Raw genomic sequence first — 19,227 nt, forward strand, 5'->3', positions numbered from 1 at the left:
TCTGTGGGAGCCTCTAAACCAGGGTTTCCCAAACTTGGGTCTCCAGCTGTTGCTGGACTACAACTCCCATCATCCCTAACTAGCAGGACCAGGGGTCAAGGATGATGGGAATTGTAGTCCAAAAGCAACTGGAGGCCCAAGTTTGGGAAACCCTGCTCTAAACCAAGGGAGGGAGGGCTATGGAAGTTTGCAGTACATATGGGGGGAAGGAGTGTTGGAAGAATGCCGGATGAAATGGGGGCCTGTCCTTTTATTAAAGGGAGTGCTGCTAGCCTGTCCCTTCCTGAAATCTCCCTAGGCTATGCGAGGTGTAGAGACCCCAATTTCTAGTGGGAGGATTGCCCTCTCGCTCTGGCAGATGGCTCCTACAGGCTCGCCAAGCCATAAGTAATGGTGAAAAACAATGAGACACCTCAGATTACTCAATTCTAGCATTAAACCAAGTTGTTTGATCAAGCTCTTCTTCTTCTTCTTCTTCTTCTTCTTCTTCTTCTTCTTCTTCTTCTTCTTTTTTAAAGGTGCTGCTACGTTATGCATTGACAGAGTCTGAGCCAAAAATGTATTTCCGATTCTGAACAGTACCGCTGCTGGAAGAAATATGGTGCTCATTCCCCACAGCTTTCTAGCCGCAGAAATAACATATTATGAAGAGAAAAGACTTTGGATGCAAAAATGAATCATGGTCAGAATTGTATAAATAATTAAAAGGAATATGAACCAAGGAGCATTTCTGTCTTACTTCTGGCCTGAACGTCACTTTAATTCAGCTACTCTGCTGATATTTATTTATTAAAGGGCTAGATGCAGCTATCCTTTTGAGTATCTCTAAGTGCAAGGCACTTTGTCTACCAGACGAGAACCGTTGGGCTTTTCAGCAAAGAATAGTATGGGGAGATTTCAATACTAGAATATCAGCGTTTAGTATCTGGAAACACAGGGACACACACCCACCGTTTAAAAATAGCTTATAATGAGAGAAAAACAACACAAAACACAGCCATCACCCCATAATAGCTTTTGTTCACCGAGGCTTGCATTACAAATCCTTGCAGCAAGTTTTCAATTACAAATACCACCTGGGCCTGTCAGCTCAAAAGACTCAACCTTTCCATTACATTTAACGCTTCTCCTTTTAAAAACGAACAGCTCTTCTTTCTTTTTCTTCCCTTCCCTTTCTAGTTTTGCTTTTGTGGTTGTGATATCATGCTTCCTACGTATTTGCTAGAATATCAAAAACCTCAAAGACCTTTTCATGATAAATTATTGGCATGCAAGTTGCATCCTGGGAAGAGAAACCTTTCAAGGAAGCTTCAGGTGTTAATGTTAACTTTAGTTCCAAAGATGTTCTCCAGAATTCTGAATTCATTACTTTGAAATGCCAAAGGAATCTATGGACTCAGCATGCTTTTGATGTAAGTTTCTAAAATAAATTTGTGTGGACTTTCTGAAAGATGATCAATAAGGACAGAAATGTCAATTCCTCAGCTTTTTGATTTGTAGCAAATGAAGTGGCAAAACGCCTTTGGCATTAGTTCAGCATTCATATATATATTTTATTTATCAAGAAGACAATGACATTTGGTGGCAAGGGATTGAAGGGCTTCTTAATGAAAGCTGCATTATGTAGCAGCTAGTACAAGTTTATATAATATATTTTTTAAGTGACTCATTAAACAGCACCTCAAGTTGAGCCTTTCTGTATTGAGAAGAAATGCGGTCTACAGTGACTCTCTCTTCTTGAACTTTTCAAACAAAAGCAAGGATTTTTGTTTTACAAAAAGATGCCTTGCCTTCTAGGAGGCTTATAAAGATATTTAGTTTACCATGCAACAGTGAAGGAATAATGTTATTGCTTTGTGTTTTAAAAAATGAAATTAAGTTAGTGATAACGCCAAACACAATGGGGTAATTAATGCATAAGGAGGAAAGACTCACTTCCAGCACAAATGTGTCACGCTTTTGTTCTGATTCAGCGGGGGGGGGGGATCTTGGGTGGTCTCCTTACATTCTTAAGAAATGCATGAGAAGGGAAGGAAAACTGCAAGCCATTTCTATTTGCTTTATAATTGTATGTGTGGCTTGAACCATAAATATTATCTTCGGAACATGCACACTATACATTGGAGCTGTGGTCCCGATGGTCCGCCAGGTGTCATTGGACTACAGTTCCCATCGTCCCTGAAAAGTGGCCATGCTGCCTGGTGTACTGGGGAGTTGGTGCCCAACAATGTCCAAAGTACCACAGATGCCCACCGCTATCTTAAGGCATGTCTAGATTGCACTTTTAGACCCGCACATAGGCTTTGGCATACCCAGTAGGATTTTATTTTATTTTATCTGCCTTTTCTTCTTTGAACAGAAGACACCTACTATGCAATATCACATGCCGCTTTTAAAAGCCCATTCAGTTCACGTGGGATGTGTGACCGTTTTTTGAAAAACTCAAACCCAGGGCATTCTTGAATGTGTACAAATAGTTACACAGTTCGCTGGCATCCCAGACACCAAGGAGATGTGTCTTTCTTCCATTGTTGTGCTTCACATTTGGAACTACTTCACAAGACAGTCAATCAATGTTGTTTCTAGGTGGGGAAGCATGACAAGGGGCAGTATTTAACTACATTTTTAAGCACTAGTGCAGGGGGTTTACCCGAGCTCCTCCCCCCACACACATCCCACATTATCCCCAAATTTGCTAGGAAAGGCAGATTTGAACCTTCCAAACAGATAAAGTAGCCCGAGGAGCCATTAGAGCATTATCTGACCTTAGAAAATTGCTGCCACTAACCCAACGTTACAGATTGAGAAACTTGTTTGAATACGAAATACTACCCCGCTGTATATAGTTGATATGTACAGAATAGGCTTATTGAGGTTTTACACAAGAAAACCAAAGATCAATCATATATTTTTGAAATCAGAAGAAAAATCATACCTGAAATCTCCTTTATTGTTAACTATCCTTTCAGCGGGGCAATAAGGTGCAGCTGTTTCTAGTACAACGATTTCCACCTGCTTAGAGATGTTTCCATAGGAGTTGTTGACCATGCATTCCCACATCCCTGTTGCATCAAAATCAATGCTGGACAAAATAAGCTCACTACAAGAGAGTAAAAAAGGAAAGCAAATTATCAGCCTGACTTAAAAGGTATGTGACTCCAAAAACTCTCCATAGGACAGAGCTCTTTAGACCACAGTGATGTTTGTTTGGTTTACTTATTAATAATAATAATAATTTATTATTTATACCCCGCCCATCTGGCTGGGTTTAAATTCTGCAGCCCTCCCTACACACTCAAAAGCTTTAGGACAGATACCTGTATTCTTAAACCTATTTATGAAAGTTTGTGACCAGTAGTTGGCAGCATGGTGGGGCTGCATTACTCACCTGACCTCCCTCTGGCTGGTGGAGATGGAGGGACAGGGTGAAGTGCTGGAAAGGTGCTCATGAACCATATTGACCTCCCTGGCACAACACCCCTCTTCCTCTCTGTCCCTGTAAGCAGCAGTGATTCAGCTGGAGGGAGGTCAGATGAGTCTCAACATGTCATCCGCTACTGTATGCAGCTGATGCTGGAAGTATGTAACCATTCAAAGTGAAGCTCAGAGATGCCTTCCTGTTTCTACTGAATTCCAGCTGACCTTGGCTTCTGGTCCAGTTCTGTTGTGAACAGAATAAAAAAATCTGCCACCCAATTCTGCTTAGAGAAAAACCCTGCTGTGTCCCTACAAACACTCCCCCCCCAAAGTGAACATGTTTTTCTGAATTTGACCATTGATACAGATACTGACAACAATCCAACGTAAGTGCACTTTACAACTTGTAGATACAATGATCTTAATTTGTAACGCATGGTAGTTTTAAGATAACAAATATTTATATTCCCTGGTTTGTTTATAATTTGTTTTTGTTGCTACTGATGTAATTCATTCTGTAACCCCAGAGTGAAAGGTGGAATAGAAATAATAATGAATAAATAAATTTCAGATTGTGGTCATGAGTTAAACAAATTAAGGTAGTTATTGATTTTAATGTGGTTTTGAAAAGCCATACGTGATTCACTTCAAGAAACATCTTACAGAAGTTCCTTTAATTTCTCTAAGCATGTTCATCTTTAACTTCTATGCATCCTGTTATTGGGATGTCTCTATAGTTGTAGGACTTCCTTCCTTGCTGTCCTGATTTTTGTGCAAATCAAGAATTCAAAATGAAATTTTCACTAATAAATGATACGACAAATTCAACAACCAGCCTTCCACACAGTGCCAGATTTATGTATAAGCTAAACAAGCTATAGCTTAGGGCCCAACTCTCTTGGAGGCCCCCAAAAAAATTAAAGAAAAAAGAACACCTGGATGTACATTTCCAAAATATAAGATAAAAAACAAATAAAATAAATCCTACATACAGCAACAGTGTTTTATGTTGTATAGGCTCCTATGATGTAAGTAACGGGCTCTGCCTGCTAGCCTGTTCCCTAAAGTATCACTCGTTTGCTCATTTCTATATGTGCAAATGGCTTTAGATACCTATTAGGTCCATAAATTACCATATAGCATATATGCAACACAAAAACAGTGACAATGTGTTGTTGACAAAGGACAGCTGGACATATAAAAGGGCCCATTACCTTCAGTAGCTTAGGGCCTCATCAAACCTAAATCCAGCCCTGCTTCCACACCATGTTTCCTTTTGGACACAATGGTGGTAGACAACTCTGCACACTAGGCACTAATGGAACACTGCTTTGATCCTCCAGAGAAAGCATTCCACAAAATTGTAGTAAATAGCCTTTGGCTGAAATGATTCTATAGTGTGAGTATATCTCATGAGAATTTGGTGTTATCTTTCTGCTGCAACTTTAAATATAGCTGAGTTTATTCTACTTAGTTGTGGCCCTGAGCTTACAAGGGTGGAAAATCCCAAATGCTCTTTTAGAATGAATCTCACTTATAGCTCTCTTAATGATGCATGATAGCATTTAACTCTTGCACAAAGCATCACTGTTACAGTACTTACAGGGAGTAATTCATTAGAACTCTGGGTCTCAAAAAAGTCATACCTTTTTATGGCAGGAATTAACTGTATTAGTTTAATTAAGCAACAACGACAAGGTCTGTTATAAGATACCAGCATACAGATAGCAATAAACAGCATTTTCAAACTGCAGCCTGCCGGTTGCTTGTAACTGACAAAAATGTCAGCAAAAGGTATTCCCTTCCTATAAGAACTGGATTGCTGTAAAGGTTACAGAAGCTGGCTGTTGATATAGAAACCAGATATCTCAAATGACAGCGTTGCCATTCAAGTTATGTTGAACCATCAGGTCAGCCAACACCTTCCATTAAGGTAACACTGGGTGACCTTTATTTTTACGTTATAATCTCTCAACTCAGTAGGCTGTTTGAATACAAAATTGCTTCTCTTCCCCCTGCCCCCACACCCCACCCCACTCAAAACGGACTGCACTTTCCTGGAGCTTACTATTTATAACATTTCCCCTAAAACAATAAATGAAAGCTTTCTTCAAGACAAATAAGAGCAGGCACTTCAGTATTTATCTGCTATGCAAGGTTTCTGCTTACTTGTGTGTGTATGCATGTGATCCTTGACCTGAAGTCTACAGTATTACAGTTCATTCTGCAACTTTAAGAAGGCAGTCGCTGCATCCCAGTGCTGTTCTTTTTCCATTTTATAACCTGCTCACAAATCAGGATTTTAGATAATAAATAACTGCAGGCTACATTTTCAACCAGTATTGCTATTATTTTGATAATGCCAAGGTCTATAGTGACCAGGGCCGTCTTAAGCATATCCGGCGCCGTGGTGCAAAGATCCCTCCAGCGCCCCCTCCCTTTCCCAGAGTTGTTGACCTTTTCCCAAGCCTCTGCGGGGATCGCTCTCCTCCTGCAGAGGCTTGGGAAGGAAGCTGCATGCCCGCCAGCCATATGGTTGATGGGGCGCAGCTGGCGGGCGTGCAGGGAAAGGGGAGGCCACCGGCAAAACCGCACAGCTCCCCCACTTGCTGGGGCGCCCCGAGAGGCCAGCGCCCTGGCGCAATGTACCAGTAACCCCAATAGGAAAGACAGCTCTGATAGTGACAAGCCACAATGGGGAAATAGAATAAAAAAGTATCATTTGCCACAACCCTAATCAGGAATGGCTCAGAATCAGGGTTGGTACGAGGTAACTGGGGGGCAGGATTGCAGGAGAGAGTGGTCTTGGGACAGCAGGGTGACAATCTGTTAGGTCCCTCCCTGGGACAAAATTCCTCACTTATGGCACACACACACCCCCGATAGTTTTGGCATTTCACAGGGTCCTGATGCAGCCCACCCTAGCCCAGGGGTCATCAGCTGGCAGCTCCACGAATTCCTCTCACCCATCATTGTGATCCAATCAGCCCCTCTGACACATCTCCTTGAATGACTCAGGACATCCATCTTGAATGTAACTACAGTGGTACCTCTAGAAACAAACTTAATTCGTTCCAGAGGTCTGTTCTTAACCTGAAACTGCTCTTAACTAGAGGCACACTTTCGCTAATGGGGCCTCTTGCTGCCGCTGCGCCGCCGGCACATGATTTCCGTTCTCATCCTGGGGCAAAGTTCTCAACTCGAGGTAATGCTTCCAGGTTAGCGGAGTTTGTAACCTGAAGCGTTTGTAACCTTAGGTGTTTGTAACCCAATGTACCACTGTAATGGGCAAAATTAGACCTGATGTGAAATAAATCTTTGCTTTTATTTGCAGATTTTTTTAAATAGATGCAAACTGCATCAGCTGGGGATGTCCAGCTGGGGCAGTCCTGGGGGGAAATCCTTCTTTTGAAGCAAGCCTTTGTATCGGGCAATTCCTAGCTGACGCAATTTGAATTTTTAAAAATCTGCACATTAAATGCAAATCTGCACTTAGTATCAGGTGTAGTTTGGCCCTAGGAATCTGCTTACATTACCTAAGCATATGAGAACATTACCCAAGCAATTTGGGATTACTCTCACAAATCAATACCTTTATCTTGAAGCTGTTTACAAGCACAGTGAATCAAAGGATCTGGGATCAGTGCTAATGATTCCCATTAATGACTTGTGTTTCAAATTAGAAAGAGACAGTGATATGCACTGCCTACATTTTTCTATCAATATTATATCTAAATGGAGAAAACACTGGCACTTTCTATGTGTTCAGCCCCTGAGTCTTTAGCGAATTAAAATTAGTGGCTATGCACACAGATACAAACATAGTTTTTATAAAACAAAAAAACAAGATTATTTTTAACACTTGCACTGGGGGAAAGACCCTGTCTGCAATATCTCTTGTTAATTTTGACATTCTTCCTCACTTAGCCTTCCTTGAACCCTGACTGTAGTACAGAAAGAAGTTAAGTGTAAAAGACCATGGATATTGACTGTTGTAGGAACCATCTGGCAGTGGCAAAAGATGGTAATTAATTTATACTCTTCAAGGTATCCTAGGGGCAGTGGTTACTTTAGTGAACATCTTTACTTACTTAGCATCTGGATATGACAAGTGATGAACAGATCCTGGTCTCCCTAGAAACCCTGTAACAACTGAATTTAGTGCAGAAGCAAAAGTTCTTAAAAGAGAATTTAAAAGAGAAGCTTTGCCTATCTTTGCTGTTCTAACTTCTCATGTTCAGCATGCTCTCTTTCTCCTTATGGCTTCTTCAGGAAAGCACCAGGCTTCCTTCCTCTCTCAGGTAACCTATGAGACTCTGGCCTTTATTGAGTATTCATTCTGATTTGTTGTCGAGAGATTATACAATTACCATTGATGCTTGTAGGGTGCTTGCACGTCTTCATATCAAATATTAATTCATCCATCCATCCCACTTTTCAGTGCACTTCCCTGTCTCTTTCCTAACAGCAACAAGTCTTTTTAAAAGTGGATTTGTTGCACCAGGGTGACAGAGTCCTTTAATCCACTTTATTTGAACACCTATGCACTTGAATCAGAGTACCGGTACTTTCGCAATCAAACTTTCTTTCTAGGGAACACTCTGAACTGTAGCTTTGTGCTTCTAACTACTCCCAGCACTCTTTACAAACTACAGGCCATAAAACTTCCCAAGTGGTGGACTGGTGGATCCACCCATTTGATCTATGCCATGGGGATATCTTTTAGGTTTGGCCCTAAAGGAGTGATCAGCCAGCAATCAGGCTAGTCTGATTCAGGATACATACTCAACGTCTAGGCTCAATGTCTACTTACATTTGTAATAATAATAATAATTTATTATTTATACCCTGCCTATCTGGCTGGGTCCCCCCAGCCACTCTGGGCGGCTTCCAACAAAACACTAAAATACAATAACCTATTAAACATTAAAAGCTTCCCTAAACAGGGCTGCTTTTAGAGGTCTTCTAAAAGTTTGGTAGTTATTTTTCTCTTTGACATCTTGTGGGAGGGCGTTCCACAGGGCGGGCGCCACTACCGAGAAGGCCCTCTGCCTGGTTCCCTGTAGCTTGGCTTCTCGCAGCGAGGGAACCGCCAGAAGGCCCTCGGCGCTGGACCTCAGTGTCCGGGCAGAACGATGGAGGTAGAGGCGCTCCTTCAGGTATACTGGACTAAACAATAAAGATGTGACCATTTTAATTCCAAAGTGTTGTTCTGTCATTATTGGTACTCTCACATCACCTGCCCATCCCCCCAGTGGGCTTGCAAAGTGTTCCGTAATATACAGTGGAAATTAATTTAGGGAAAGTCATTATAATGTTCTACTGTAGCCCTCAGCACTGGCCGTTGCCCAACGTAGAAACTCAGCATAGAGAAAATAACTAATCTGGGGCATAGCATTTTCATTTAGAATATGCACTTTCATCACTACAACTATGCATAACTAATTAACCAGACCTGAGGTTAGCCTTGTTATTAGTGGAGCTATTCCCTTTATTGTCTTGCAATAATATTTTTGCAATGTGTCTGTTGCATGCTGATGGCCATTTAAATGTCAGAAAGAAAAGTGACCGAGAAATAGAGGCTACAGGAATGCATTCCAATTGTCATTTCCCTGAGAAAGGTTCTCAGAATCTGACCTAATTTCCTGTATGTATCTGGAAGACTCTATCTCAGTTCTGGCAGAGAAAGGAAAACAAATTACTGGGACATGAAGACTGTTTACTTAAAAAACCCAGAAAAAAACCCACCCACAATTTAGGTAAAAAGTCTATAATGCCTATATCTAATCCAAGCCACCATCCATTATTAATATGAGCAAAGACTTTCAAAAGTGAGGGTGGTCCCCAGAGCATACTGCTGCGCAAAATAAGGACCAAAGGTTAAGACATGCAAAATCAAGAGAGAATGTGCAAATCTAGCTTTTTAAAATCAACTAAAACTGGGTATCTTAGCAGCACAGGAAGCTATGTTATACTGAGTCAGACCACTGGGTTCATTTAGCTCAACACTGTCTATATATGGGTTTCTCAAACTTGAGTCTCCAGCTGTTTATGGACTACAACTCCCATCATCCCTAGCTAGCAGGACCAGTTGTCAGGCATGATGGGAATTGTAGTCCCAAAAAAGCTGGAGACCCAAGTTTGGGAAGTCCTGGGTTTGGCAGCAAATCTCCATGTTTTTTTAGAGAGGGGTCCCTCCCAACTGTACCTAGAGATACAGGAGACTGAAGCTGGGACCTTTGGCATGCAAATTCTGTCAGGATGCTGATTCCAAGGGGAATGCCCACAAAGCTGGGTCATTTACATATAGAGAAGTAGCTCCCACAGGGGAAGAGGAACATTAAAAAGGCCACAAAGAAACTCATTTATCCATGGAATGATTTTCCTTACAGTATAAACAGATCCTTAAATGAAAACCTGTTAGCAGCAAGCAGAAAACAAATTAAATTAAAGCTTATATGGGGCTTCTACAGATTCTTGGATATACAAACAAATGTTTGCCAGCTGTGATTTATCAGAACTAAGTTAAATGCAAGTACAATTGCATGATTTTCTTTCTCTGGGTGATAAGTAGAAAATACACAAAACTCATCTTCCTGTATCATGGTGACTAAAGGTCAGATTACAGTATAATAAGCTACTGTTGCTTTTGCCTAATCTAATCACTTTTGCCTACATACAGTATTTGAGATGCTGCATGGGCAATGTTTTACACCATTCCATAAAGCAAGCCTTTGTGTTGTTTTACTCACTACCAGTGGCATGGGGCAGGGGGAGGGAGGCACAGGGGCAGTTGCCCTAGGTGCAAAATTGTTAGGGGTGCAAAACTTCAACGCCTGGTGCTGCTTCTGGGCTTTGTTGAGAACGGATTCTCGAAGCAAGCCAGGAAGTGACCTCTCCAGACAACAGAACAAATATTTTCTTATCACTGTGGTTGCAATCTCCTGGGTGACACAGAAACCACTAGGCAGTTGAATGTGCATGCTTACTCTGTCCATTTTCCTCCTCACCACCACCACCTTCATTGTGGGCCCGGCCACTGGCAATCCATGCTACGCCACTGCTCACTACATATGCTGAGACACACACACTACTGTTGGGTGTTGCAAACTTCTTTGGAGGGCATTTCAGAGCCGGGGGTGTGTGTGTGTGGAGAATGCCTGAATCTCATGGGGAGTCACTGCTCCACATTAGTGGATTAGTGTGATAACACAGCTGCTGCACAGAGCAGGTTAGTTATCCAAATAAATTATAATGGCTTTCGGTCAGTGGTGCACACGCAAAGCATCCCAACTCACCCAAAATTTAGTCCTTATACTTTCTTTCTTAGACACTGCTCCCACAGAATCCTTCAACAGTTCTTAAAAAACAAATTTAAGAGCAGTCTGCAGATCTAGTAGGATTGATGTTTAAATCAGAGAAAATCTGTATGCATGCTTTGTGGTGCCATTTTCTTGGGTGTTGTCGCAATGAGCCAAACTACAACAAGCAGCTTGAATACTTTTATAGTGGAAAGGCATACTGTACTCTTTTTAAAAAAGAAAAAAAGAAAGAAAACTTTGCTTCTTACTTGCTTTAAATATGGGGCAATTTATAGCAAGGTGATAGTATGAAAAATGCATGCAGAGCAGAAACAAACCGTATGATCTGAGAGATAAACCACTGGATTCCTTCAATATCGCAGAGGATGCCCAATAATAATAATAATAAAATAAATAAATAAATAAATATTATTTATACCTTGCCCATCTGGCTGGGTTTCCCCAGCTACTCTGGGCGGTTTCCAACAAAATATTAAAATACAATAGTCTGTTAAACATTAAAAGCTTCCCTAAACAGGGCTGCTTTCAGATGTCTTCTAAAAGTCGGGTAGTTGTTTTTCACTTTGACATCTGGTGGAAGGGCGTTCCACAGGGCGGGTGCCACTACCAAGAAGGCCCTCTGCCTGGTTCCCTGTAACTTCTAGGGATTCTGCCACTGCTTGAATGATTGTGTAGTCGAGTCAGCTCTGGAACCACCCAGAGCGTGGGAAGCGCTAGACAAGTGAAACACAGCCTATTTGCAGGACTTTTTCCTCATACTTCTAACCTACAATTCCACAATGTTGACTTTGCTTTGACAAAGCCCACTGCTCACTAGGTCTAGCAACACAGCCCTCAACATTCAATGTTGGACCCAGACAACAGAAACAAGAACCACCACCACAATGAAACTATAGCAGCAACTGGTCTAGCAAACAGAAAACCCACACCGAGGCTTTGTTAAGTAAAACATTTCCAAGATGATGAATAAAAAGTGCTAATCTTTGTATGATAATCCTTTATTATTTGATTCATGCCTTTGGGAGTAGCTAGAAAATGGTAGACAGCAGAGTTCACCAAAATAATTAATTTTAAAATTAGTATTTGTTGCATTATTGTAATGCAGACTTTCATTTGCCACCCTCTGCTTGTGTCTGACACTTCCTCTCCCTCAGAATGTGTTTAGATGTTGAATAATGCTATATTTCCTGGATCTCAAACCAGCACAATTCAGTTCCAACACCACTGGCCAGATTCAGTGATCTTCTGGAAGGCCCTCAACAACTTGGGTCTAGGTTATCTTAAGGAATGCCTGATCCCTTAAAGCATGGCCTGATCATGGAGATATCTGAGGGAGCTTCTGCTGGTGGTTTCCTATGGCTCAGAGGCAAGGATCATAACTACTAGAAGCTGGGCATTCAGTGTTGTGGACCCAACCCTGTGGTGGTCCAATCCTAGTGATTGAGATTAAACAGGTACAAATCAGCAGGCATTTTAAGGCAGTTTTCTGTTTTTATGATGAATTTCAATTGTTCTCTCGCTCTTTTTAAAATATTTTATGTACACTGCTTAGGAATCTTGAATATGAAGGGGTACATAAATATTTGAAAGAAAATAAGACAATCTGAAGTCCAGACCAGAAGTCCCAACACCCATCTGGCAGCAGGAAGCTTTCCATTACTTGGGAAGAGAATAAATGAGCCAGGGAGCGCTCCAGGAAAGAAGGAAGCCATAGGACCAAGTTATTGCAACGCTATATCCTCCACAGCTCTTAATTCAGTGTTTGCCAGACTCCTGCTGCTTCTTAAGCAACCTGTCCTGTTCGCCCCTGCCTCTGGCTCAGAGGGAGAGAGAGACAAGGCATTGCCTGAGGGATTAACTGTCCCAGGACTGTCCAGGGTAGAGGACAGGACTTTATCTGACACCTCAGCCTGAGAATGTGCCTCTGATGGGACCCCCACTGCTCTGATGCCGAGCCAAAGCCAGAGCCTGCAGACCTGGACAACCTCAAGTGAGTGAGGTTAACAGCAGATCCCAACCAGCCACTCTAATCAGGTGATAATATCACTGCTACTATCTGTAATGTTTATTAAGCTGCAAATGCTGCTTCATTTCCATTTTCAACTGCCCCAACAGAAAGCTAATTTAAACATTTGTATTTTCACCCTATGCCCCACAAGACACTATAATCTAAGTCACATGTGAGCACATTTTGCATCGGTATACTCCCCCCCACGCCCGTCTGTTGTGCTAAGTGGGACAACTGAACTTTTCCAGAGCTGGTTTCACAACTGTACTCCTCCAAGTATTTACAAATTCTATTAAACAAGCCTTCTGCATTCAGGGTTGTCATTGGCCACGAATCAATATTTGTATCACAGAAAATAAGATCTGGCTTTGGGGATGCTTGAACTATTTGCACTGGCCACTTTCCATTCATTTACGAAGTTTCAGCAGCCTGCCAAGGAAAGTCTATTCTGTTAGACATGTCGCTCTTGGCTGAACTTTGATCACTAATTCTAGAAATGCCGGTTGTTTTAATTCTTTATTGGACTGCATTGTTTGACATTTTTTCTCTTGCCGGAAGACAAAATGTGTAAAACACGACTTTCATGTAACTTTAGGTGCGCATCATGGTTTCTCCATTTCTCAAATCCCTACAAAGGGCTATCATCTCTGCTACACAATATATTGTCAGTTTTGTTGACAGCCTGACAGTACAAAGCTTGTATATTCTGTGTAAACTCTAGCTCGCCTTTCATATGATAATCTATGGTTGGAAACGTGTTACAAAATATAAGGTGGTTAACCTTTTTAATGTTTATTGGAATTATGGTGCCTTGGCTGAGTAGCCCCAGTAGCTGGAAATGGTTGGAAAGAGCGCTGTATTTCCCCCCTACTGAAAGAACAATAGAAAAATTCATTGTGCCTGAGAAACCTATGTATCAGTATATACATATAATACCACGCAGCCATTTGCAACAACATGACTTTGGCAAGGTCTTGTTATCTTTGATGAAGAGCGCTCTGATCACAGTTCTTATTACAGTTTCATATCACTGGGAAGCCTGCATCATTTATTCATATAGCTGTGTTGGACATGGAGTCAGCCTTGGAGCATGGAGCTATAAAAATAAGCTGTCATTCTTCAGTGGCAGCAGCGTCATTTTCTCTCCCTCTCTCTCGCATACCTGACACACATCGTTTTTTCAGTTTAAACCTGCAGTGAGATTAACTCAGAGGTCTTTTCTTTTTCTTTTCTTTTTTAAAAAGCGCTACAGATTAAGACAGAGCAAGCAAAATCCTCAAAGATTCCTCTTTGCCTTTTGCAACAGAGCTCTTCAGAAATGGCACAATCTCACACAGAAGCTATCCTATAACACAAACAGCCAGCCCTTTTAGCATGGAACATACAACAAACCTTGGTTACTGATCATAGTTAAAAAGGAGGGACCTTAACCCCAAGTCTAGGCAGCGGCAGGGCTAGCCGCTCTGACACCCGGGGCGGCACACATGCCATGCACCTGGGGGCAGGGCAATCCACCCAGGGGGTGGGGCGATCACACCCAGGGGGTGCAATCTGGCACAGCCACAATCACGCCAGGGGTGCCATCTGGCGCGGCGGGGATCGTGCCAGGGGTGCCATCCAGTATGGCCACGATCTTGCCGGAGGGTGCCATCTGACATGGCCATGATCGTGCTGGGGGTGCCATCTGGGCTGGGGCAACAGCGCAACGGCACCCCCTGTGACTCCCAAACATACCTTGAACCCGGGAAGCTGCACCTGTGCAGCTCGTCCTCTTCCCTGCCTAACTCCTCCAGCTGGGAGTTCAGGGGAAATGGCGCAGGTGGCGCAGCAAATGTCACCCCCCCATCAAGCTGGCCCCAGGGGCAGGATGCACCCACCGCACCCACCTTGCTCCACCTCTGAGTCTAGGTTCAGATGGCACACTAAAGTTTGGCTCATGCTGTGCTGCAAGGTCCTCCCGAGGCGGCAGTATGTTTGTGCATAGGCCATAGTTTCACTTACTGTGACATGTTAACCAGGCCAATGTCTGAAAAATACAGAAGCTTGCCATCTTGCTCCTTGTTGTGGTACTTTATTTTGAAAGTCTATATTCTCCCTCAACTACATTTCTTTTCCAGCTGCTTGCCGGGGTTTCCTGCTGCACTTTATTTAATCGTCTTCGCGCACTTCCCTTTTATCTCATAAGTTTATGCCATCTATACATTTGGTGTCAACATTTTCCATTTTCTTTTTCATCAAACCTGATATATTTAAAACATATTGTGGCTGTGCTAAAAAAATAACCTATAAAGTGAAAAGCAGTGTAAGGCTAAATTGTGACAAAAGAACATCATCTAAAATGTGTGGCCAACTAGGAAGGTCATTAAAATATAAAAACATAATAAAACATAAACATTAAAGAAAACCTTCCCTATACAGGATTGCCTTCAGACAGCTCAGGGGTCTGATAACTTCATACCCTCCAACATTTATCCAATGAACATTACCTGGCATTGAAAATATTGTAATGCCAGTGACAGATATGACCTGGGGCAGGGAATTCAGAGTGCCATGACAAAAAAGGTCCTCTCTTTTGTATTACTAATTGTTACTGTTGATGATGATTTATTACAAAAACAGATTCCTTTCAAGCCTCACATTTAAGTAACTGAGAGGCATCTCGATAAAAAGTTGTCACACTTGACATAGATACTCTTTGTTATTATGTGAAACCCAATTCAACCAACTTCATTGGTGTGCCTCATAATATACTATTAAATTTGGGATAGCTAATCCTTCTGTTTGGATTGAGGCCTTCTCCTTTGTGAACACAAACCATGCTTCCGAAAAAAGGGAATAGCTGGAGAAGGGCCACTAAAAAAGAAGTGGGCAGGCTGGTATGGCCTAGCCACACACTTTCCATAATCTTCAAAGACATAAAGGAATTTGACAATACAAGGTAAACATTTGCTCAGGGAAATCAGATGAACTCAGCTCCCGGGAGCATATTTTTCAGATGCACAAATTATTTTAAATGCTATAGGAAATATGTGGTTGGCTCATGGTAGAAATATACCATTTCAATGACTGGTAGGGAACAAGTTTCTTAACTTATATATAAAAGTATACATACGACCATGGAAACGATATGTCAGAGTAACTTTGAAAAGTTCAAATAATATTATTATTGGCCAATACCTGAAAAACTGAAGTAAGAACTAATTGAAAACATATTCTCAAGTGTCCCATATGGAAACATTTGTTGCCAAGAAAAATGTCATGAGGCAGAGTCTCACTTTATAAATTAGTTTCATTAGCACAGTACAAAAAAATGTTTAGGTTGTCATTTATTTTCAATTATGTCTTAACAGAAAGCTAGTAATGTGGCTCAATATCTTATATTTACAAAGGAAAGACAATAAAACTGGAATGTCTATAAATTATAACTGTGTTGAGCTGGAAATACATATCCAAAACAATCAGGAATTATGGACACTTTTAGTCATTCTCTTTACAAATTTCAGAAAGTAGCTTTGGAAAGACTAGTATCTGCACTAAAGTATAGTATCTGCACTAAAAGGCAACACATACAGTTAAACACAGGGGGTGGAAGACTGCCCCTGTTTCTATGACAACACTTACAGTAACAGTTGCACACACATTAATTTGATTTTATATGTGGAGCTATACTTGAGGCTGAGCCAAAATGGCCCCCCCATTTTCAACAGCCCTTTCTAAAGCTTTCTACAGTTCTTCTGGGAACCTTGCAAACAGCTACAAAATGCTGTCCCACCGATTTTACTGGCTCCCTATCCCTGGCCCCACATGATAGATATTATTTTTGCAAGGGTCGCAAATATTCAAAAGTGTTAACTATGCAAAGTGTGTTGGCTTTCAAAAATACAATTAGTATAATATTCAAAAGTAATGCTAGGTCATTATATTGCAATATATGGGCTACATTCTGTTAACTTCATGGGTATAGAAAGTGGGAGGAGAAGTGTTATAAAATCAAGGCAGATTAGATCATATTAATCAGACATTTAGTTTTATGGTGGGTTGCAAAGAAAGTCTGCAGTTGCAGAAATGAGAGGGCAGGGCACTATCTACCCAGTAATTTAAGCAGCAGGTGTTTGATAGAACTAATTAAACCATCAGCCCCGCGTTGCACATATTGATTTTTATGTTGTGAATCAGTTTCAACCTTCCCATATTCAACATGCTGCCTCTTTTTTGATCTTTCTAAACATTCGCCACAAGGCAATTTTGTATACTGTAAAACAATTTTTTTGCATAGCAAAGGTTGAAAAGCAGCAGTATAGCTCATCATTCCAGTCTCCTACTGGTAAAAAAAATGAACTAGATGATGTCAGTTGTTCCTCGATATAAAGTAAACACACACAAATTAGAGCAACCTGGCAGGGCACCGTAGTTCTGAGACTGTACGGTCCGATATCAAATTCATAAAGCATGATTCAGGTTCTTAATACATTTGCATTGGTTGCTGCCAAATGCATGCAGCTTTGAGAATTGTTCTGTCTATGTATTGCTGGCAGGTGCAACAGCAGGACCCTTCTGAAAAAAATCTCATGGGGGCAGAGATTCTCAGCAAGAGTGATTGAATATAAATAAATAAATCCAAGACGTTAAACAACGAAGTTGCGTTTTTAAGAAGAAAAAGCTTGTTCTAGTAAAATGATACTAATGAATAAATGGTCGACATAGAAAGAAACTGATGTTAATTGGTGTGAACACTTTCCCCCTCTGTGTTACAGAGCGAAAGAGAGAGAGAGACTAGAGAATTCATAGACAAGCTTTAAATATTACTCCACCTGATCGTTAACAGAAAGTGGTGGGAGAGGGAGCATCCATTGCAAGGTAGTTTGTAGCAGCTAGCCATTTTCCACGAGGGGAAAATATGTCAACACCGCAATCCTATACATATCTGCTCAGAGGTAAGTACTATCATGAATATAATACATAACCAATGAGAAACTTTTTATCAACAGAATCACCTATAATTCTAGTTTAGACACCTCCAAAGGGCTATCAAAAACCAATGCATGTTCCAGGGAAATGTCTGCCCTTAAGCATTGTTGAATTTAAATGGAAAGTTTCGGTAGACGTTTGATGGACGAGGCTGCAGAGCTGGAATTCATCAGCAAAAGAAACGAGTATTTCAGGGATCATTCTGAGAAGAAGTTACTCTCTTTACTCATCATAAGTCTCCTAAAGCACTTGGGAGTATTAAAATACCTTTATGTCATCTTTCAAACACCTCTCCCGAATAAGTCAAATGTACCATGCAGGTGCCACTGGTTTACAGCTTAACCAAGTGAAATTGGAGGGGGAGAGAGAGACTCTAACATCTAATATTTAGGCTCCAGTTTGAATCTGAGCATTTCAGAAAAATGGAAATCTACCTGGCAGCCAGGAAAGACCAAAACAAAAACCCAAACTAGTCACCATCATTCACCACACTACTAAAATCATACTGTATGTTTCCCCTGACCCAGTTCCTTCCAGATGTTGTTGAATTGTAACACCTATCATCCCTGACCATTGGGTCATGCTGACTCGGGCTGATGGGAATTGTAGCCCTATATATAATTGAAGTGCACCAGGTTGGGAAAAGCTGTTCTAAATAATACCAAAGATGGGAATATATTACCGTGTGATTAAACAGCAGTCATGCGTTATGCTGTCCTCCACAAACACGCCACTTTCGTCATCCGTTTCAACTAGGCGTCCATCGTGGTACCAATGCACTTGTGTAGTATTATCGAGGTATGTTGCTGTACACTGAAATGGCAAGCGGTCGCCGTGAAAAACCACTTGTCTCTGGGATGGTATCAATTCAAATAGAGGCAGCTCCAGCGGTCCAGCTGTAGGTGAGAGTATAAAGGAAACAATTCATTTATTGCATTGTTAGTGATGAAGAGAGGAGAGGAGCAGAACTAGAGTCGGCAAAAACAATAATGGACAAGTACATCTTTGCAGTGCAGTTCTACACATGTCTATTCAGCAGTAAGTCCCTTTGAATTTAATGGGGTTTACTTCCAGCTAAATGGGTACAGGATCGGGCCCATCATTTCTTGTCACTAGAATGAAAATACCAAGTTTGTTTTTTAAAGGCAGAGGGTATATCCTCCACAGATGCAATTACTGTGTGCCCCATGTCAAGAAGAGGGATCACAAACATAGTCGCCAGGTGGTCAGCCATGTCTATAAATCTCCGTATGGCAGGGATCTGCGAACTAGATGAGTAGTACCAAGTGGTAGACCTTAAGGTAAAGGTAAAGGTACCCCTGCCCGTACGGGCCAGTCTTGACAGACTCTAGGGTTGTGCGCCCATTAAACTTCCTTGTAAATTCTGTATGTGCTGCTGAGAACTTTGAAGAAGCTCTTTTCCATCCTTGAACAATAAGGTTTGCTGAAACAAAACACATGCCCATAAGCTACACACACATTCCATCACATTGTCAGTTTGGCAGTTTTCAC

At 41.4% G+C, this 19,227-nt stretch overlaps 1 protein-coding gene across 1 annotated transcript in view; it reads right to left on the minus strand.

Moving 5' to 3' along the window:
• The window catches only part of ADGRA1 (adhesion G protein-coupled receptor A1), a 310,291-nt gene that overhangs the window by 153,796 nt on the left and 137,268 nt on the right, over nt 1-19,227 (minus strand). Inside the window, exons 7-8 of the mRNA XM_053388799.1 lie at nt 18,398-18,611; nt 2,936-3,100 (exon numbers count right to left, since the gene is read on the minus strand). Of these exons, the coding sequence (XP_053244774.1) occupies nt 2,936-3,100; nt 18,398-18,611 (379 nt within the window). The remainder of the gene's footprint in view (nt 1-2,935; nt 3,101-18,397; nt 18,612-19,227) is intronic.

This window comes from Podarcis raffonei, chromosome 5 (genome assembly GCF_027172205.1).
Source record: "Podarcis raffonei isolate rPodRaf1 chromosome 5, rPodRaf1.pri, whole genome shotgun sequence".
NCBI classification, from domain to species: domain Eukaryota; kingdom Metazoa; phylum Chordata; class Lepidosauria; order Squamata; family Lacertidae; genus Podarcis; species Podarcis raffonei.